General features: G+C 37.9%; 1 protein-coding gene across 2 annotated transcripts in view; it reads right to left on the reverse strand.

Moving 5' to 3' along the window:
- Positions 1–8242: 8242 nt before the first annotated feature.
- PARG (poly(ADP-ribose) glycohydrolase) overlaps positions 8243–22593 on the reverse strand; it is a 115354-nt gene continuing 101003 nt past the window's right edge. For both annotated transcript variants that reach the window (XM_054035358.1, XM_054035357.1), the window contains exons 14-18: positions 22023–22101; positions 21057–21165; positions 16068–16173; positions 9518–9646; positions 8243–8631 (exon numbers count right to left, since the gene is read on the reverse strand). In XM_054035358.1, the coding sequence (XP_053891333.1) occupies positions 8471–8631; positions 9518–9646; positions 16068–16173; positions 21057–21165; positions 22023–22101 (584 nt within the window). In that variant the 3' untranslated portion in view covers positions 8243–8470. The remainder of the gene's footprint in view (positions 8632–9517; positions 9647–16067; positions 16174–21056; positions 21166–22022; positions 22102–22593) is intronic.

The following is a 22593-nucleotide window of genomic DNA, read 5'->3' on the forward strand; positions in this document are numbered from 1 at the left end:
GAAAGAACTCAGTTAAAAGGGGAGCTGTTAGAAGCATCCTGTGATAGGCAGACTGTAGAGCAGTTGGGAGAAATGTAAGAGGAAAGGCCTTTAAGCCCCTGCTGCTGATTTTAGTCAGGGCAATACCTTTGTGTTACTTTTTGAGTTTGAAGAATAAACTGGCCTTGAAAGGAAGGTCTGAATAGACTTTGGGCTTCATATTTAATCCTTCCTGGAGTGGAGATAGGTCTTCCAGAATTAAGTTGGTGTGTTGCTGGCCTGAATGTTAGATAATAAAGGAGAAGGTGCTCTGGAAATAAACCAGAAGAAGGAAGACAGTTGAGAGAAATCTAAACACACTTACACAGCGAATACAGCTACAGTATATTCCCATGCTAAAATCCAGGCATATTGATGGTGTCACTCTGGTTCAGAACTCTACACTCCATTACAGCAACATGTGAAAACCTTTTTATTGTATTACTAATAATTTGACAAACTTTTTTTTAAAAGACAAGGAATCTAAATTTTCCAGGCCCAGGAAAGGAGTGGAAAAGAAAGGTGAGGATATATTTGGAACCTGTGGAGAGGATTCAACCTTTCCCTTTTCCACTTCCTTGGCATGGCCTGGTCTTGGAGATGACAATTCTGGGTGGACAACTGTGGCTGGATGGCCAGATGCTCCTTCTCCTATACAAGGACACAACCTTGATTTGGAGGTGGTTTCAATTTCTCACCCCTAATTCTGATGTAAAACAGTTGTTCCTTGTGTGAATTAGAATTCCTGTTGGCCTTAAAGGGTAATGTATAGCAAGTATCAGACTTTTAGGGTATGTCCACACCTCCGCTTGGAAATGCAATTCCCAGCTCCAGTAGACATACACACTAACTCTGCTCAAGCTACTGTGCTAAAACAGGCAGTCTGGCTACAGCAACACAAGTAGCAGCTCAGCTAGCAGCCTGAGCACAATCCCGCCCAGCTCTTTGGGTATTTACTTACGCACTTAGTCTGAGCCAGTGTGTGTGCTGCTGTGAACACACTGCTCTTTTTAGCATGCTAGCTCCAGGAGAACTACTGCATATGTGTTTACCCGAGCTGGGAATTACACCTCCCAGCTGTTGTGTAGACATACCCTTAGACAAAAATTTCCCTGCTACACTCAGGCAAGACATAAAAAAAGTAACTCTTTAAGGAAATATTAAGAGAAAGTGATTAGTTACCTACCTACAAAAGTCTTTAGAATGGCAGTTCTGAGCTACATGATTACCACCCCTCGTTTGTCTGTTTTAAATATAGTGGAAAAATGGCAGTATCTCAGATGCTGCTGTGTGCTGACTCTTGGTAAATGTGGACTTTTTGACAACCACTTTACCTGTCTCTATTTCATGGTCTCCAGCCACTGAATGGGATATTTTTGTCTTAGTGCAGGATGCTGTTTTGATGACCCTTCTCTGTATAGTAAGTGGCACAATCCTAATAAGTTCCAAACAGTAGATGGCATCTCTTCAGTAGTAGCTTTTTTTAGTTCATTAGACATGGCAGCCTGCTTGGAAGCAAACTGAGAACAAGATAAAGTCACCATTGAAAATACAAATAAATCAACAAGGTGGCTATGTGGACATCTGCACATGTTCTCCAAGCACTACAGGTGAGGTGTACAGGCTTCAGAAGATGCCACCTGTGGTAGAAAGATGCCATGCACTGTGGTGCCTCAGTCACCTTTGTCATTCAGGCTCTTCTTTTCTATCTTTGTGCATAGTTATGGGAGTTGTGAACCCTTGTGGTTCCACTGCTCTAAAAACTCGAGTGTTGGAATGGTGAGCCTGAAAGGAGACAAATCACTAGATAACAAATCTCCTATTTTACAGTTCAGTTTTCCCTTTCATTTGTTCCATCCATGCTAGGGACAATACTGGGGCACGAGTTTTGTAGATTAGACCAGCTTCATCATTCTTTTTCATAATCTGTTTTTGAAATTAAATCCTTTGTCTGTCTGGTAGGTAGGACAGGTGGGATTTCTAAAACGCATAGTAACATTTAGAGAATATAAACCACTTTAAAGAGAGCCAGGTAGTAAATTCAGGTCAGCCAAAGATACTACAATGAAATGGTTATTGTATATAGGAACCACTGCCCTCTACTAGATGGAATTACAAGTGATCAGATGTAGACCATATATCTAGTACTGCTAACCGCTTGTGGCAATTCTTGTTTAGCTTTTGGAATAGATCGAATGTATCCCCACTGATACCAAGCAGTCACAGATGTTAATGATCATTGTGTGTCCAAGGACCTGTCACAATACCATATCAAATATGCTTAGAACATACTGTGGCTTCCTTTAACCATGTACCAAGTGTCACTTATCAGAACCACATAGTTTTGTATCTCCAGCTGACAGCTCAGTTAACCAGGAATTGATGTCTTACTGTAATGGAGTTATCAATGAGAGACACCTTCTACATAGCTTCCAGGTCACACTCACTTAAGCAATGATAAAGGAGTATGAAATACTGTTAATCACAAAACAAGACCATAAGTATACAGTTTTTAGTGTGCAAATCTTCAGACAGTTACAGTATCCGTGAGCCTTCTAAGGTTTTATGGAGGTTTTTAATCCTGTTAAAAACATGCCAGATAGTATCAGGTGGAAAATGCTGTCATAAACATTTTACTACAGATATTCATAGCAAGTATTAGAGCTTACCGGTTTTGGGGTGATAAAAACATTAAGCTGGTAAACATGAAAGTGTTTATTGCAGCTTGTTGGTATCCCAACATCTACATAACCCCATCCTTATTCCCATTCCAAAGCCCAAGCAAAGCTCTGTGAAATGGAAAAACACTTGGAGCGTAAATGTTGGCAGTTGTTTGCCTGAGGTTCCTATGAATAACGACAGATACATTGACTGGGAAACTGGAGGCTTGCATTTAAGCAAGAGTCAAAACCTGACTAAATCCATGGGAAAGCAGCTCTGCAACTCAGGTTAGTCCCCAGTGTTATTTACATAAATTCCTTTCTTGGAATCTTAATTTCTAGTAAGAATTAGCTGACCTTACTTCCCAAGGCTGCTGCCCCAGGGTACCATAGCATTACATCACTCTGTGGCAGGGAGTGATGGCTACTTTAGGTCTTAAGATGTTGCAGGAGCAGAGTGGAAGAGTTCCTTCTCTCATACGTACATGCCCATCTAAAGTTTGCAGCATATTTCTCCCAGCTAGTCATGGACTGTCTAGGGCCCATGGGGCTGCGGCAGCTATCAATCTAGTAATCTATTCTGCTTTTTAGTTGGATGGCCAACACCAATCAGCTCCAGGTGATCTCCTCTGGTATGCTGCAGTTAGAAAGCTGCAGTAAATATTTGACATTTGCAAGTAATAATATGCTTTAGTGGCCATTTGCAGAAAAAATAAGTGTCCAAAGAAAACAAGAATGATAAACTGTCATGTGTGCTTGCAGATAAACAGACCACAGTATGGGGAAATTGACAAGTGGTAACTGGTGAGAGAAGGTGGAGGGCTCTCAATTGGGCATCCTGCATGTTTATGGCTAGGCTCTTTTTAAAAATAGCAATGCATCCAAAGAAAAACACAAAACAAGTTTTCAGCCACCAGTGGATTTTCCATGTTCGTGTTTGCCACTACAGGTTAGCTGTGTCATCATGCAAATAGTACTACCAGCGGAGAGAGCAGATGCTTCCTTTAATAAAAATGATGAATGAAAGGGTGAATTTCTTTGAGTTACATTTGATACACATGGCCGCCGGGCTATTGCATTTACTTTTTTTAAAAGGTCATAAATAAACAAGGAAGTAGGGGACAATTCTAGAGAGGAGCAACCACTGATAGCATCCTGACATGTAGGAGCTGCGCTGAGGGGCAGCCACTTCAACCTGCCTTTGATGCTATCTGGTTTTAAAAGATCAACTCTGCATGAATATTTACATATGCAAAATAGGAATCTAAGTTCATATGTGACAGGCTGAAGACAAGCTACAGCAAAATATTTTACCATTCAATTAAAAGGCAAATTGTCATTCACTTTCCGCAAGCTTAATCTTTGGTCCCTCCTCACCCAGATAATCAAACACTTTTTCAGATGCTGTGATTTGTGACTACTTCCTGCTTTAATTTGGAATCGCATTCCTATTTTTGCCATAGCACTTCTTAAAAGCAAGCAATAAAAATTAAGATTCCATTGCTACATCTATAAGAAAATAACCTCCCTATATGTACAGGACCACATTCCAGACTGATCAATTGGGGTAAGACTTAGATGAACAGCTACATGTAATAGTAATACATTTGGGCTTGATTGATGCAGATCTTAAAACAAGTTCTAGATGGATAGACAGACAGACAAGTTCTGCAGGGATGGTTGTTGCCTGCTAGATTAGAGAATCTAAACCATTTTATATCAAACACTAAGCCTTGATGACAAATATATATATATTCTTCTGTAAAGAAGAAAATGGATTTTAAAATTCATTTAAAAATGACTTTACAATAATCATAGTTCTCACAGCTTTCATCTAGTGGGAATCTCAAAATGCTTTTACAAATTGATTGGGCACACACAGGACATATACAGCATTTGCTATTTACATTTTTTCAGGTTTTTTTAAATTAATGCTACTGTAGTATTTCCTACACTCATTTTAAAGCAATATTGTGAATACCATAATACTGTTAATTGCTTGCCAATGGAAATTAAATAATTTAATAGCCACCTGTATGTGCACTTGCACACTAACACACACTATTTATTCAGTTAGACGCCTATACAAAATCACTTAGCTCATCCTTGAAATGTATAGTAATCATCTTTTTTAAAAAATGTAGCAATTGTTCAACACTGATTAGCAACAGCACACAACAGGCAAAGAAGGTTTAGCTGGACTACTCTTTGCTACAATTTAATTTAAGTCTGTTACACTACCTGGTAAATAGTTCTACATAGCTAATATTATACAATGTAAACATACTAGAAACCTCAACCTGTCTCAAATTTACTTAACATGATACATCAAGATTGTAAATAATGAAGAGGACAAAGTTCTGATCATCAGATTTTTTTTTATATTTTATTCCTACAAAAATCATGTAAACATTAGCATCCAGAAAAATCAAAATATGATGCATCAACTGCAAGTTTAAGAATGTGTCAAGAATATTTCAGCAATCTGTAAATTAATCTATTCAGCTATTGGTACACATAACTGGATAAAAGCATCTCCTGACTGAGGAATTTAGGTGTAGGAGCTGTAAAGTGAACAGAGGCACTCCATCCCCCTAACTGGATTATAAGACCACACTCCAATCTAATAGACTGCCCACCCTTGTTACATATTGATCATTCTATTTTGCAGCTAAAACACGGTATAAAACAATTGTGGGGGTAGGAAGTTTAATACTTCTGTTTATTTGAACATATGTAGCAAACACGCCTATAAGAATGAAGCGAATAGAGTATTCCACAAACAGGTTTCTAGAAGAGTAAAATTCTAACTTCCCCGACTGCAACATTAGTCCATCAGCACTCTCCATTTCTCAATATTTTTAATTCAGCACCAGAAGCGCCTCTGGCTAGATAGCGTGCTCCAGAAAGTATGGATGATTCTGATTGGGTGGGAAAGAAATTAAGATGTAGAGTGAATATTACACTGACCTAAAATTATCCTTTTGGCTTTGATGGAACATCCTGGACAGTTTAGTTTTTTCTCAGATTAGAAAGATCCTGGGAATATAATGCTCTTAACAACTTCTTAACCATGTGCTATGTTACTTCAAATCTGTACAAGTAAATATAATCTTTATGCTGCACTCAACATTACATTGCAAGTGCCCTCACAGTATTCCCCTTCAAAGACCAAGTACATAAGGATACAGGAGATATTACTTCAAATTTTTCAGATGACTATATATAAATTAAAATGAATTCTGTATCAACCGGTGAAAAAGCAGACAATAGTTTAACTACATTTTAAAAAAAATATGGAGGAACATACATTAAAGAACTGAGCTTGAATAGATTGCTCTCTGCTCCACCATTATTTAATTCTCCAGGATTTTAAGGAAAAAAATCATCACAGATGTGATCACATGGATTGTCCTGGAAACATCTTGTTCTCTGAATTGAATACACTATGGTACAGTCAGAAAATGAACTTGAGAAAATCATCCTATAGTTACAAATATTCTCCATTTTCATGGCTGAAGTAGACTTTCTTGTAATGACAAGACATTCATTTGGTAGAGTTTGATCTACAAAACTGACATTTTCCCCCAAAGATGAACACAATGCTTGTTTTCATTAAGACTTATTTATTTTAAAAAATGGGAAGTTATGCCCAATTACAGGACTTGCTGCTATATTTTCTTCCAGTTGTTTAGGCCAAATCCTGTTCACCTTTGCCATAAGTAGTAAAGTGAACAGGATTTGACATTTAGCTTCAATTTTCTGTACACAGGTATGATCAGGTTGTGTTTATTATCAGCAATGCATTTGAAGTCAAATCCCAAAACATGATCCTTAGAACAAAATGCCTGGAATAAGAGTTCACTATGAGCATTAACATCTTATAGTCAGAATCTGAGCAATTCCTGGAACAGACACATTTCCTTTAGCTCTAAAGCCACAGGTATAAACAAAATAAAGGTGCTGAAATGCTATTCCAAGTCTCCTTATCAAGATTTCTTTTTCAATTTGCTCTTCAATGGATTTGGATGGACAGAAAGTACAACAGTTGGGAACTGCAGGGTTAAATCACCTGTGCCATAATGCATTAAATTACAAGGAATGCTGATGTTTCCTATTTGAACTATTAGCATAACTGTGAAGATGTTTTTACAGAGCCTCTGCACTAATCTTTTGTCAAGTCCCAAATTCCCCACTAGTTCAGCTCCAACAGTACGAGCAGGAGCTTTAATGTAGGCTGGACTCTGAACGTGCACCAGTATTTAAGCACCATGTTGTCTAAGCCCACTCAGAGGAGATCTACCAGACATCATGCTGAAAATGTTGGTGGCCAACAGTGCTTTATCTACTCTACAGCTTTCAGTATTACTACCACCTGTGGAGCTTAATTGGTAGTAGCAGCAGCAATAATGAGATTGGACCAAAAAAAAGCCTAATGGAGAGAAGGCCATACTTTCCAACTTGGGACTAAATTGCAGACTGCTTACCAGAGGCAAAACTTCCACTGAAATCAATAGAGTTTGGCCAGTATACATTCCTGGGATGTTATGCTACAGTTATGTTTTTGAAGCCTTGAAACTCATTCGTACATTTCTTTAATGTACAGCAGCAGTATGCATTTTGGACTCATGAAGATGGTAATAGCACAGTTTCTACACTACTTCCTATGACATACCCTCCATTGTTATCACGCGCACACTCCTCCCCCCAACAGTTGCTGTTTTAATGTTTTGGTTTTTTTTTTTTTTTTTTGTAGGATGAAAAGATTTCTTGCCCACTGATGCCTAAGTAATTATCATATCCTTGTTTAATTTCTATTGTGTGCACATTTATACACACCTATGTGCGTATATCTGTATATATTCTAGGTAGGGGATCACTGATATGCTGTTGTAAATCTAACAAATAGCTCAATTCCAGTAATATTACAAATCACTGCAGCAAACCTTGAGTAATTTTAGATACATCATCAAGTTTAAGAACTTGTTCACTGTTTTATATGATACTTGGGTCCTACTATAGCTTTTTAAGAACGCAAGTAAACGATCTGAACTTGTTCCCTCTGCTTCCTCTAGTTTTAATGTTGTTGCTCTTTTTTCCTTATCACTCAGCCCCTCTTTTCCCTTTCCCAGTCTAACTTCCTGTTATCCTGCTCTCCTCAGAGTGCCAACACCAGAAGAGTAGTTGTGAGTGCTGCTTTAATTTTTGCTTCCCCATAATCCTTGCAGTTTTTAAACTTTTACTTTTTATTTAAAACATTTCTAAAATTGTGAAGTTTTTAAAGCTGCAGAAATTAAGAAGTGAAAATTAAAGGTAAAAAAGTACCATGGCAGTTTCAGGACTGGAACCGTTAGAATTTCCAATAAAATGGATAATTACAGGCTTTCCTAACATCATGCCCATTAGTTACATGGCTGTGGGTTTACTAGTAATCACTTTATGCTGGAAATCGGTATATTTTATAGGTTCTCTTAAAGAAAGTTTTCACATAAACTGATATTTATTGATTCCAAAGGGTAACAAATATAGACCAAAATCTGCCGATGAACAAGACGACATGCAAATAGGATTTACAAAACAACTCTTTATATATGTGGATGGATGGGGTTTACATTGTATAAACAGAAAATCTCACCTCTGAAAGTTTGGTTTTAGGTTAGGAGAGTTTATAGGATTACAAATGCAGTATTATATACATTGATATTAAGTTAAGCCAGTCCATATTTTACACCCAGCAATTCAAACAATATATTAGAAGGAAAGGAAAAAAATCCTCCTCATAAATTTTTATTTTAGTCATCAAAGCACAATCCTTTCTCATCTTCATCGGTGGAATCTGCATAGGATTCAAGGGTATTATATATGAAAGGGTAAAGCTTCACATCTGGTCCTGGAGTAGAACAGCTTCTGCATTCTTCATTATAATATCTGAGCAACAGCCTGTAAACATCCCCTTGAAAATGAAAAGAAATAAAACCAATGCACGTTTCTAAAATTACTGCATCATACTATAAGTATGTATATATTCACAACCAACAACTGTGTACTGGGTACAGGCCAGAGAATCTGCATTTACATGGATTTCAATGGCAAGGAACATTGTTTAGGGGAAGTGAAGGGACAGCAGCTCTTATTTCAGTGTGTAGACTGGAAGTGCAGACCAAGAGGGACTGTGCCATAACCTGTGGTTTGCGAGCTAGTTGAAAAGAAGGGTTTGGGTCCCCCTCAACTTCTCAGTTCCTTGCACGAAATCCATTGCTTGCACAACTCCTTGCACAAAATTACCTGAGCTCTGAGCAAGGAGTGGTGAATTTCACAGTAACTGTATGTATATACACTTTATAATTTTAAACAACAAAACCATTACAGAATGGGTTATTTTTTCAACTGATTTGGAAAGACCTAAATTTAGAGTTCTGTTTCCCACAAAAAGTTAGAGACACTACTATCAGCAGGGCAATGAATGTAGCTTCTCCTGTACTGCGAATCCCAATGACTTCAAATCTGGTTACTTAGGTGTATCAGGGCTTGTACGATAGGGATCATAATACCATATCAGAATAGTACGAGGGACAAAAATGTGGGTCTTATTTCAAGTTCTATTTAGAGCTCTGGCAGGCCTTTAGTTACCATAAACTAACTTATATGATGGCACATGTTTATTATCTACCACTTTTTCAGGAATAGCTTCTTGCATAGACCTGTAATGTTGAGGTTTCCTTTACTTACATTCAGCACTTATGATCCTAGTGTCTACATTTCTTACTGTTCAACTTTCACTGGAAATGGATTTATTCCCCTTCGTATTTCACAGGGGAGAGAGATTGTTTTATGCTTACCTACAGTTTGGCCCTTCTCAGTGAGAAAGGTGTGCATGCTGTAAATATCTCTCATCAGCTCAGCATCTCCAAATGTAAAATAAACCACATCTCGCCCAGCCTCCGCAGCTGCAAGGTTTTGTATTAAGGCTGCAGCACATAAATAAATAAATAAATAGTAATTAAAAAAATAGGTAAATATAGCATAAGACAATTTATTATAGAAGTAGAGTAATTTGTGCTCTAAATTTAAGGTTGGGAGCTTTCACAACTAATAATCACACCATATAGTACTCTTCATCTGGAGATCTTAAAGCCCACTTTTTGTAAAATTGCAAGCATCATTCCACTTAAAACAAAATACCACCAGAAACTGAAGCTCAAAGCAAGTTTTTTCATATGGAAAATAGGGAAAATACTTCCTTCTGAAGAGTAAAATGTGTAAGTATTCATGTTAAGAAACCTTACTTAGCTAGTAGTGTGATAGGCACTTTACGTATTATTTAATCACATGTTTAGCTCAATCAGCCTACAATGTTCCAAAGGCTGGATCTCTATCAACTGCTGAATCTATGGAGGGTTACCATTATTTCTTGTCTCTGGACATATACTTGTCTGAATGCTAATCTTTCCATTCACAATGTCCGTCAGGGATATTATCCACTCTATGCTCACCGGTGGAAGGTGATGAAGAATTTTATGTTAAACAAAAATATGACATAGGGAACTGTCCTTGCATTCACACCTGGCAGGGCAAAGCACACTAGTAAGGTATTCATTGTTCAACTAGGAGGAGGAATCTTTCCCATTTTATTTAATACAGACAAATTTAACATAGTATGCTCTTTAATCAAAGGGACCTTTTAAACCCAGAACTAAATTATTCATTACACTCATCACATACACGATCAATCTCAATTTGGGGATGATATTTTAATTTAAATACTTAACCAACAGCCTATGGATTTGGAAACACTTCAGCAGTTCTGTTTTATAAAGGGCCTAATGAACTAACCTGCATAGGAGAACTGAATCTAATGACTCTTCACATTTAGGCCAAACAAACTATGCAACTGCACGTTGCACTAGGAGCATGAGAAGGTACTCTGTAAACTGCTTTCCACCCAAGTTTTTACTTTTAATTGCTAAAAATCTGTAAATTTGACACTCATGAAAGCGAGGGACAAACAGCGGTGACTTCAGTCAGACTTCCCACCATGCAAGCCTTCCCTTTCCCTTCTCTCACCTCTACTAGGGCCTGATCCATGTCCTTTGAAGCTAATGGAAAAAACCTCCCTTTGGTTTCTCACTTTATTTTTTTTAAACAGATTTTTTCAGGTTAGAGAACTTTTTATAAAAACACTGATCTGGGTAGTTGAGAAGTACCTTACAAATAACATACCCCATTAAAATACATTTTCATAACACTATGAAGGTACTGAACATTTAGCATTTATTTTAGTTATCTCAGACCTTGCTCTTCCCTTTTAACTGGAACATACTGGAAAACTGGGTAAGTATTTTAAAACAATCACGAAAAAATTCCTTTCTATACAAGAAGCATCACTTCAGATTATTACCCCCAAAGTAGCACAACGGAACCATGAATCCTAAGTGGAACCTTTCCGCAGTACTGCAATATAGGATTATGATTTTCTATTAGATTTTTCTAAAGAAAAAACTAAGTTGGCCTGGATAAAGTGTTCCAGTAGGAATCTACAGAATTAAGGGCAGATCTGCTTCATGGAACTATAAAAAAGAGTGTACCGGCCAAACAGGTCTTGTGCAAAGAAATGTAGAGGACATGGGAACAATGCTGATGACTATGGCTGTTAGACTGTAGTAAGTCAGAGATCCACAGGATAATTGTATGCATATCCTTAACCCTTTCCAGTACATACAGTACATAAAATGAACAAAAGAAAATTAGAGAATGGAAGCATGCAAATCCTCTGTGAGAAAGAATCTCAGCATTATGTGCCACACAGTGCAGTTCAGAAAGATAAACAAACAAAGCCCACTTCACAATATTAAAGCAGAATTTTTTGAAGAAGACAAAAAAGGGGCATTTCTATGAACAGCCAATTCTGTGGTGACTTTAAATCAGTTATAGCCCCACCTCAGGCTGATCACGTTTGATACAAAGTAGAAATTAATCCAAATCAAAACCTTGCCTCCAAGCACCCCAATCTTTGGAAAGATTTAGATGTAGATCCAAACTTTGTAGCTCAGTTGTATCTCTAGCTGATAGACAGACCAATATTACCACATATGTGTACACAGCCAGATAAGCTCACCTTTTAAATATTCAAAATATCTATGCTCATAGCTTAAGATCACTGAAAAAAGTCACAAACAAGCTGAAATCTACTTCAAAAAGTCTTATTTAGCCAACATAGCATTCTTCTATTTATAACTGGAATAATTTTCTTTCTTTATACTGCAGTTTGTTGCGTTCTCAGGTCATTCACTGTGACCTTCATTCAGACTGTATTTTCAATACAATAGCTTTTCTTTAATGCGTGACACTCAATCATGCTGGAGTGTGATTAAGGCTTCTAGAACAAATGTACTATTTTGTTTTTAAAAAAATATAAAATAACCAAGTTGTCCTGAAACATCTGCAGAATCTCTTGGTAGAACATTTGGAGATGAAGACTATTTTCTTTTTTAATCATCTGTGAAAATGAATTCATATCTCAAACTCGAATCTTTGCATTTCTGAACACACATAAAAACACTGGTCAACACCAGACTAAAAAGGGTTATAAAAATACATATACAACATATAGCCAAAAATGTCTCATCAGTACACAAGTTCCTCATTTCTAAAGTTGCTTTCTCACTGCCATATATTGTCAGATTTAAGACAGTCTGTAAAGTCTATAATATCAGTTTCTTTTAGTTAATGAAAACTACAGATGACATCGATAATCTTACATGTACATACTTCCTTCCATCATGAAGGATCCTAAAACTCTTTACAAACTTTAACCAATAGACTTTTCCCCACCACTAAAAACTGAGCTACTATTGAGATAAAAACATTCCCAAATTTCATAGTGCAAATAATGGTATATAACATTTTAGAACAAGAGGAGAAAATATCTTTTGCACTTGAAATCATATAGGGAATTTGCCCAGGCAGAATGTAATAAGTAGTTTCAATTTGGCCAGGAATTACCACTTCAATTCTCAAAAAGAGAATCATGGGATTTTAAATGACCAGAAGTTGGTCAAGTTCTTAGTTTTGCCCCATTTTTTATTCAAAAAGGCTGTTTTAACCCTTCAAGTATCATATCAGCACTGACTCAGGGGGAAAAAAACATCACATACTGAATCATAATACCTCTTGTGCATCACCTAGCTGTTCCCTAATTCTACCAACCAAGTACTGACACAGCCAAACCCTGGTTAGAGCCTGATCCAACTCTAATTGATGTCTTTCCACCAATTTCAGTGGATCAGCCCCGAAGTTTATAATATCTGATGGAACCACATCATAAGATTAGAGCAGCGGTTCTTAAACCGTGGGTCACAACTCCCTTTGAATGGGGTTGCCAGGGATGGCTTAGACTTGCTGGGGCCCGGGGCTGAAGCCAAAGCCTGAGGGCTTCAGCCCTGGGTGGCAGGACTCAGGTTGCAGGCCCCCTGCCAGGGGCTGAAGCCCTTGAGCTTCAGCTTTGCCCCCTCCCACCCAGAGTGGTGGGCTCAGGCTTTGCCCCCCACCTCCCCAGGGCAGTGGGGCTTGGGCGGGCTCAGCTTGTGAGGGTGGTGAAGTAATTTTTGTCAGAAGGAGGTCGCGGTGCAGATTAGAGGATACATTTGTATATTCTGATCTATATTCTCAACACAGTAGCAGCAGCAAAACTTGTTTTCAAGTGGTACTAAATTGAGAATCTCAGCTCTGAAAAATCATAGATGGATACACAAAGTAAGGCAAATTCCACCAGTAGGTAGAGAAAGTGGCTAGTTTTCTCTTGCCAGACTAGAGATAATTATAGCACTTGGCTTACTGGAGATCAGGTTATAAACATTTTCTAACATCAAAAGGCCACAACATTAGTGAACAAAAGCCAAATAAAATTAAACTTCTGTGCATATATTGTAACTGAAGAAAAGCTTATTTATGCTTCATAACATAATTTATATTTGTTTAAACACACACTTATAATTCTACCATGCCCTTATACTCTCACTCTCTCTGATGTCCTCCTCTAATTTTCATCTACTAAAACACTGGAGATTTTTTTTTTTTTTAATGTAATGCTTCTTTCCTCAACAAATCTGCTGGGACAGTCCTGCTTAGCCATCCCCAGACTGGACCTCTGCATGACTAGAAGAAAGGTATTTTCAATAAAGGATCATCAACTGTAAAGTTCATGTCCACTGTTGGTCCAATCATGCCTTAGTCAAGCAATCATTATTTCTAGCAGAAACCCATACATTTTGGGATTACACTGGGATATTGCATTTCAGACTAAAAAGAGCTCTTATTCAAATTAAAACATTTATTAAAACTCCCTAACTTGAACTGTCTATCAAAGATGATCACAGATTGCAGCAGATTTGGCTCTTTGTATTGATGGCCTGAACCTGGTAATCTATTTTATTTAATGGAAAACAAAAAACAGTTGTCACGAAATCAATGAGCACGGAGTGAAAAATAGGCTCTCGCTGAGTAACACACATTTGGGAAAAAAACTAATGAAGCTGGCAGCCTGAAGATCATGATGCTTACATTTAGTTTCTAACATAACCACTTAAATATTCACTAGGCCATAGTTATAAAACTAACTTTTGAAAATATTTTTTCACCCCAAACACCTGACAATAAGCAGCAAAATATGCCAATTTCTGTTTAGATTTAAATTAAGTTAAATTATAACTATGCAGAACTAGATTTGGGGATTTACTAATCCAGAATCCAAACAAGTGCTTGATTTGCAGGTACCCACAAAGTGGGAAGCAGTCACAAATTAATACAGGACTTTGGGGTCTGCTACAGGCTGAGTGCCTTGATTAAGGACAGTGCAAGAGAAATTGAGGGATTTGGTTGCAAGGAAGGAGAAATTTAAGAGACTGCAGGTCCCAAGAATACACATTGCCTTTTAGGAAGGCAGAGATCAGGAGGCATTTAGAGAGGCTTCAAAGGAAGCTATGTTTTCTGTCCTTTTTTGAAGATATCAAATACGTTGCACTGGCAATTGGTACCCTGTGATGAGGCAGAACCGCCCCGCACCAGCCCCAGCAGCGTCAGGCTGGTAGCACTGACGGTGGAAGTCCCGCCCCGTACGTACTGAGCATGCTCCAAGTGCTCTGGGAGTATAAAAGGAGGGAAGGGGAAGGACCTGACTGGGAAGCAGGGAGGCCCGCAGGGAACCTAGAGACTCGTGGGAGACCTCAATGCTCAAGCTGGTAGAAAGCGACCCGTGGGTGGGGTGACGGACTGGTACCTTGCCCCCCTTGCCCCAGCAAGCGTCAGCATGTTTTGGCAGGGGAATCCCGCCCCCCCCGGCTGAGCCAGGGGCAAGGTCCTACGCTGCGGTTAGGGCCGGAGGCTGGGACCCGATGGAGTGGGAGGGACTCTGGCCAATAGGCCATACTACCCTGCAACCCAGGGTGACCCTAGAGATTCTGGCCACTAGGCCGCATTGCCCTGCACCCCGGGGCGATTCTATGGACTCAGGCCAACAGCCGTATTGCCTGGTAACCAAAGGCACAAACCCTCACATACCCTCAAAGTGGTAGGGGACAAAATGGGGCATAAGTTCTCCTAGAATGCAACTCATTCTTATCAGCCAACAATCTCCAATATCATACTTAACATTGTACATCTTCAGAGTGCTATACAGACATTAACCCTTGTGTTGGGTAGATGGGCAGGTATCAACCCTGTTTTGCTCAGATTAGGAGTTTGCTTAAGGCAGGGGCGACTAATGCTTTTCCTGAAAAAAATCGGTGCAAACATACACTGGATAAGCAAGAAAAGAATGAGAATAACTTGTAACAGATGGAAGAAACGGAGGGCGAGGCAAACTGTGCTTGCAAATAACTGCAGGCACTATTTTGCAACCAAAATTATTTGCACCTGCATTTTAGGGTCATTTAGGTATCTAAGCACTCTACCTGCTTTGTGAGTACAACTAGGTAATTAAGACAGCTTTGTGGGCCCATAAATAAAGGTCCACTTAAGATCGGGCTCAAAGTTTGGCCCAGAGAGGTTTGGCCCAAAGCCACAGAGTGTGCCAGTGGCAGCAACGATTTAAAACTCAAATTCTTAGCTCCCATTCCCATGCTCATTCCATTTGACCTTTCCTGTCAAAATAGAATTACACCCTCCTCCCACTATAATGTGCAAAATACATGAATTTAAGATGGTTAGTACTACTCCAGCCCTTGGCTAGCAGCAGTTTGCTATGAAAACTCATTTCAATTTTCGGGACTTTTAAAAAGGGAGGAATAAAAACTTATTTCCTTCTAAACCAAAGTGTCCAAGCACCTAAAATAGAAAACTTACTCCAACTTGACATTTGATTCATTCGGTCCTTAAAACATTGCTCGTATTTACCTTTCAATCTGGAATCACCACCAAAGGCACCACATCCCCAGTTTCCTGTGGCTACTGCTGAAAGATGCTGAGGGGGAACAGCAGGTCGAGCGAAGCCACAGTATGCCTGCAGGCAGACAAAAGGCACATCAGAGGAGGTTTTTGACAGTAGTTCTGATGCTATATTCTTAAGCTTAGTGTTGGATAACTGTAATCTGCATTTTTATTCTACTGTTTTCTGGTAACCTAAAATTCAATATATCTTCAGGCTGGCTTAAAAGTGAAAGTTAACACACTAGTTTGTTGGCAAATGAGCAACGATAGGCAACGGAAACATTTAAAGTGAAAATTAGATAGGAAAACAAAATCCTAGTTATTTCCCCAGCACTAATGAGGAGCAGGGAATCCCTCATGCCCTAGGTAAAATTCCAAGAATATCTGTAAAACAACACTTTACACATTTAAACGTAATGTGTCCTTTATATTTAGGGTGAAAGCTCACTTGGTCCACTTGAAACCTTTCTGGAGAAATAGCCATTATGCTACAGTTTAACAAAGAAAGAGGATACTTTGTACTCAGTTGAAACTGGACGGCCTATTTAGGTAAATGGGAAATAATTTCTTAAATGGAATATGGCTGAGACACTGGGATTAACCCTACTTGTATGGAAAATGCCATGGTCTCTTTAAATTACCATACTGGTCAGGGCCTAGTTTTCGTGTCTCATCTGAAAGCAGTACAGTACTAGTACACGCCATGCTAGGGCTTCAGTTCAATATCTACTCAGAGGGAAGAGTACCACCTCCCAAACTATTATGCAGGTTCCTTAGAGGGCTTCCATCCAAGCACAGGTATTTGTAGTTTTTCTGCATAATCCCCTTTATCCCATGCAACTCCTGCTGTCCTAGGCCCTGCATAATTGTCACCTTTCAAGGATAAGGAAGCATTTCATTTCTGGTTTTCACAAAACTAAAGGTTAGATTAGCTATAGGTTTAAAATGGTAGAATCCTTTCTTACTGTGCCTCTCTCATATACCAGTACTATAAAGTTAATACAAATTCTGTCCTTTTTATTTTTTAAGGTTTTTGTTTGTTTGTCTTTTGACCACAATTGTTTCTCATAAAGGTGTAAAATCTCTTCTCATCAGAATTTAGAGAGCATGACCAAAAAAGGACCAACTTGCGATTTGCCAGCTACCATAGCAATCAAAGACAAAAGAAACTCATCTGAGCCAAGGAAACAGAATGACCTTACAAGAAAAGGAGACAAATTTTCCCAGCACTAAATTAAATGTAATGAAGCATTTTTGTGATTGCTTGTGAAGTTAAAACTTGAAAAGCCTATCACTGATCCACACATAGAATATTATGAGACCATTACAGTAGGTTAAACCACTATGTAACAGCAGGACTAATTTGTCCCATGTTCTTTAAAGCCCTGAAAATAAAATACACAAAGCCATCTTAAAATACAGGTCTTATATAATATGAAGTGAGGGAAAGAGGGGAAAAACCTGATACACACTCACAAATCTTGGATAAAGTAAGATGCTCCTACAAAAGACCCAGGGGAGAAAAAGGGCAAATCTCTCCATGAAATTTTTACAAAGGTAAAAAATTTATTGAACACATTGTCTGGTATGGATTAGTAAACATGGTTTTTTCGCCCCCAAGTAGTCTGTAAATTCTGACAGATATTAGTTATGATTTGGCAGTACACCATTATTCAAAGTTTACAACAGAGAGCTTACACAACAGTTCACAAATTACCTGTTCCATCAGATGCATGTGGCTTTTTAAAGTCTCTCTCAAGTCAGAAATATTGGTGTGCTCAATGACTGGAGCAGGTTTGTGAAAAATGACAGCACCTAGCAAACTATTACACAGCTGTGTGGAAAATAAACCTCCCCAGCTGAAAGAACTGGATCTGTAGTGGAAAAAGACAGCCATTTTGTTTCTGTGTTTGGTTGTTTATTTGCGGGAAGGAGTGGGACATGTATTTTTGAAGTACACAGAGAGAATACACGGAGAACACAGAAACTGCCTTTATATTCTCTCTCACTCTCCTATCTAACAACAGATTGAAGCCTCCAGAAGTAGCAAACTGAGTGCCCGGAGTACCTCTCATTGCTCCACAATGACCCTTATAGCCAATATAAGAGTGGAACTGTCTTGGTCATAAAATATCTCAAATTTCTAAACAATGATAAGTGATGCTCTGCTGGAAATTAAAAAGATCAAGTTGCATCTTGATAATTAAGCTATGAAGTATCACCAGGAATAGACTATTAATATTAACTAGCACTATTCTCAAGGGAATCATGATGATAATGCAGTAGCCCTGTGTACTATCTTACTATTCCATTTCTTACATTGTGTATTTGCAAATCTTAATATTGAAATCAGGCACAATGGATGCCTTAGAATTCTAAACAGCTGATCTCGGACAACAATCAGTTTTTTCAGGGATGGGTTAAACCAGGTGTACAGCCAGTTATATTATAGTTATCTTAAGTTTGGTTAAAAAATAATGTATTTGTTTTATAGTTTGTGGCTAGTAAGCAGAAAAAGACCCTAATCAGCAAATAAAGGAAGGCTGTGAGAATAATTAGTAGTAGTAGTTGTAGTGTAGGAAGGATGTATGGTTCAAAAACAACTAATAAGCAGCAGTAGCAAGAAAAACTGCCTTAAAACCTTTTCTCTTCAAAAGAAACAAGCACAAACCTTCTCACTGTTCTGCTGGTAAGCAAGGAGATGGGAGTATACAAGAAAGGAAGGAAAAAAGCAAGGATAAATTGCTTCAAACTGGGCTTTTGCTACAGCTACCAAGTTAGCTGATGGGTATAAAGAGAGCCATGAATCTGAAAATTCTTTGTCAGACCCTACCTGATCATTCTGGAGCACACTAGGATGAGACGGTTTTCCCTAGGTCTGACCTGTTTTTAAATATACTGATCACATGCTTATGAATAATTTGTTACTTTATTGGTGTAGTGACTGCTTATCTTTAGGCAGTTAGATATGTTTTGAGCAATTGTATAAATACCATTTGTCCTTTGGACTTAATAAAGAAATTTATGGTTGAATTAGTGTTTGGTGATCTCCCATATTAATATTAATTTCCAATAATATGAATAATTCCAACACCATGAGTAGGTGTCAGTCCCAACAAACTGCCTCTTGGGAAAACTGACCGACAACTAACATCTGGTCCCACCGAGATAAGTGCAGCTTAAAAAGGAGATACAATACCAACTTTTAAGAAAGGCTCCTTTTAAAAGATAAAGCCACTCCATTAAATGTCTCTCTCAATTATTTCCTAATTCTTAATAATAGAACAGACGTATAACAGAACTGCAGGAGTCAATGGATACTGATCCCTATCCTATGATGGGGTGCCATTCTTGTATAAACAGATATTTGATGGCCTAAATAAATGGTCTAATTAATTAAATCATAATACATTTTAGATAAGAAGAAATTGTAACCCTTATTGTTTGTTTCCACACCACACAAAAAATATAACTGACTGAAAACCAACGTAGACAAATATTGTTGTATACTCTAGCAATATGTTGTCTTCAGAAGGCATGGTGATTTCTAGTATGATTTAGTATAGAATTCCTCCGTACATTTGAGTTTACCTTACTTAATGGAATGTAAAATCTATTTCACTCAGCAGTTGGCTTAGCATTTTCCTCAGATATGATTAACCTGTTCATGTTGAACTACCGCTGCCTAACAGGAGTTCTAAACAGAAGAAAATGCATGCATTTATCCTAATATATGAAAGGATTTGCATCTATCAATATGATTGATAAGTTTAGTCTGATCTCAAATGCATTGGGGTGGGCGATTTAGTTTTCCAATTAAACTGTCACTGAAATTTACTAAATTCATTTACTGTCTTTTTCAGGGCTTATTTCATTACCATCAGTGATGGAATGATGTGATATATGTTACTTTATACAGGAAACAGGTTTTTAAACTAAAATTAGTCTTGATTTTTTGGAAAAATTACCTTAAAAGTGGTATTTCCTTTTCAGTTGGAAGATTAATGAAAAGCTTCCTATACTTGCTTGAATTTACTTACATATCCACAATAGGACCTGATCCTGAAAGATGCTGAATGCTTCAATTCCCACTGAAGTAAAATGGAAACTGAGGTTTCCCAGTACCTTTCACAGTAGGGCCTATACAGTACATATGTACACCTGCTAAAGATTAATTACAAGGCATAGAAATTAATGAAAAACCTGCCATGTTTATTTAAAAAAAAAAAAAAAAAAAAAAAAAGAGTTGCAGCTAAAGATACCAGTAGCAGGAAAGGTATACCAATAATGTAGAGTATCATCAGAATTCAATGTTTACTTGGTTTCTAGATGGGGCTAGGATCTGATCCATAATAAAGCAAGAGACTTCCCTCTCCAGTGTTTGATTGAAAATAGAAACTTAAGTTGGATACTCATTTAGAAGAGAAAAAATTAGTCCAGAATTTGGTCATGAATTAGAAACTGCGGGCAGGGGTGGGGGAGGACGGGGAAGAGAAGGAAATAATATCAGTATTAACCATCAATCTATAGAAATATGAGGTACTGTACTTTTTTTTGTTTGTTTCTTTAAAATCATAGGGTAGACTAGATTTATTACAGCTAACCAATCTTAAATATAAATTGCAGGAAATATTGGTAGTGGTAACTTTTTAGTTCTGGCCTTAGAATTTTTGAAAAACATTATTGGGAAGATTTGGACAGACCTATTAGTTTCCATTTAGAAAATTTAAAAATGTATGCCAAGACAGAAACCATTTTCCAACAAGCATTCTATCTGGCATGCTTAAACTTTAATCTTACTATTGCAAAATATGAAGGATACCTATTATGAAACGATACTGCAATTAAACAAGATGTCCCCTTCAAAGGAGTTGCTGATGCTGCAAGAACTATGGGAAAGCATAACTCCAACATTAATGAAATGGCTGTAAATAATGGGCCTTAGAAGTTACTGGCCTTGTTGAGTTCTCTTCTAATTTTCTCAGGAACAAACTGATCAAGAAAACGTCTGAAGTGAAATGCATCGATAGCAACAATTTCAGTGCAGCGCCTCTGCCATTCATCCCTACATTGGGAAAAGGAGGACAGCAAAATTTTGTGTAGTCAATAATATATCATCAAAGAAACAATTCCAAGAATTGAAATGTGACTCAAAGCTTTATAACTCATTCAGCAGGTTAACTCTTTCAGTAAGCTAAGCTACAATTACCTGTTCTGAAATGCAAACATGGTGGAGATAATAGCACCACCTTACCTCGCACTGATGTGAAAATACATTCATTATGTCCGCGAAGCACTGATATCATGCTGATGAAGGCCATAAAAAAGCCCTTTCAATGTGTTACAGATATTTTTGTACTGCAGACTCATAACTACACTGTAGAAGTTATGAGAGTATAAAATGGAGTCATACGTAGCTGTGGCTTTTGGCACCTAACAAGGTAATGCTCAGCAGTGAAACAGTAAAATCAACTGTCATCTGATTTCAGAGTTAGCACCCTTTCTGAATAGATGCAATTTATGCCTCTCAGAACTACTGTTGCAAGCTGTACAGGCTAAGGAAGACAATACTGTTACAGTTTGCACCTGGTTCCTCTTTGAAAGGTTTTCTTTGGAACCAAAACAGCTTTAAATGAATGAATAATTAGTTTATTACCTTAAACTATCCTGTTGCAAAGAACAGATTCTGTAGTAAATTGCCCCTGCCATAAAATATATGGGCCTTTTCTATAACAAAGCACCTACATGCTTTCTAGCAGTTTTTAAAAACCCAATTGGTCAGATCTGTAAAAGAGAAGCTAAAAAGTGCCCCTGAGAGCTGCAGTTCAACATTCATGATAGTTTCCTTACTCTTTTTTCAGAAATAAAGGCTAAGCTTTAATGGTAAAAATGATCTCAACTACTCAACAGTGAATGCATTACCTTGGGGTATCATCTTCATGGCTTCTCGCCCATCGGTATGTTTCTGCATAGCCTGTATAGTCACTGTACTGCTCAGTACCTGAAATAAATCATTTGTCATGTTACACACGCAATTTGCAGATTTTTCTCTTCTTAATACATCACCTCCTCCAAGGAGTCTTCACTCCTCTGAATATATGTGCAACTTATGTTAATGCTAATGGGAGCTCCATATGAACATTACGAGGCAAACCAAACCCTATGTAATCTAGATGAGTCTCTTTTCCACAGGGGGTAGTAAGTGTCCAACACAGGCAGTCACAACTGCAAGTCTCTTTTACCTGTGTCCACAAGTCCTAACATACATTTAACTACCTGCAGTTCTCAACCTCCCCAGTCCAGAGTGAAATTCAACAGGAAAGACACCAGGCTGATGGCTAAGGATGCAGATCTTGGGAGTAGCAAGTTAGTTTTTGGGGGACGGGTGGGGGGAGGAATGGAAGGACATGAGTTTTTCCAATAAACTATTTTTCCTTCAAGTTTTTACTGGTAAATGTCTATTTAACAAAGAGATCAGATGCCTTACTGACAG

Source organism: Malaclemys terrapin, chromosome 7 (assembly GCF_027887155.1).
Source record: "Malaclemys terrapin pileata isolate rMalTer1 chromosome 7, rMalTer1.hap1, whole genome shotgun sequence".
Lineage (NCBI taxonomy): Eukaryota > Metazoa > Chordata > Testudines > Emydidae > Malaclemys > Malaclemys terrapin.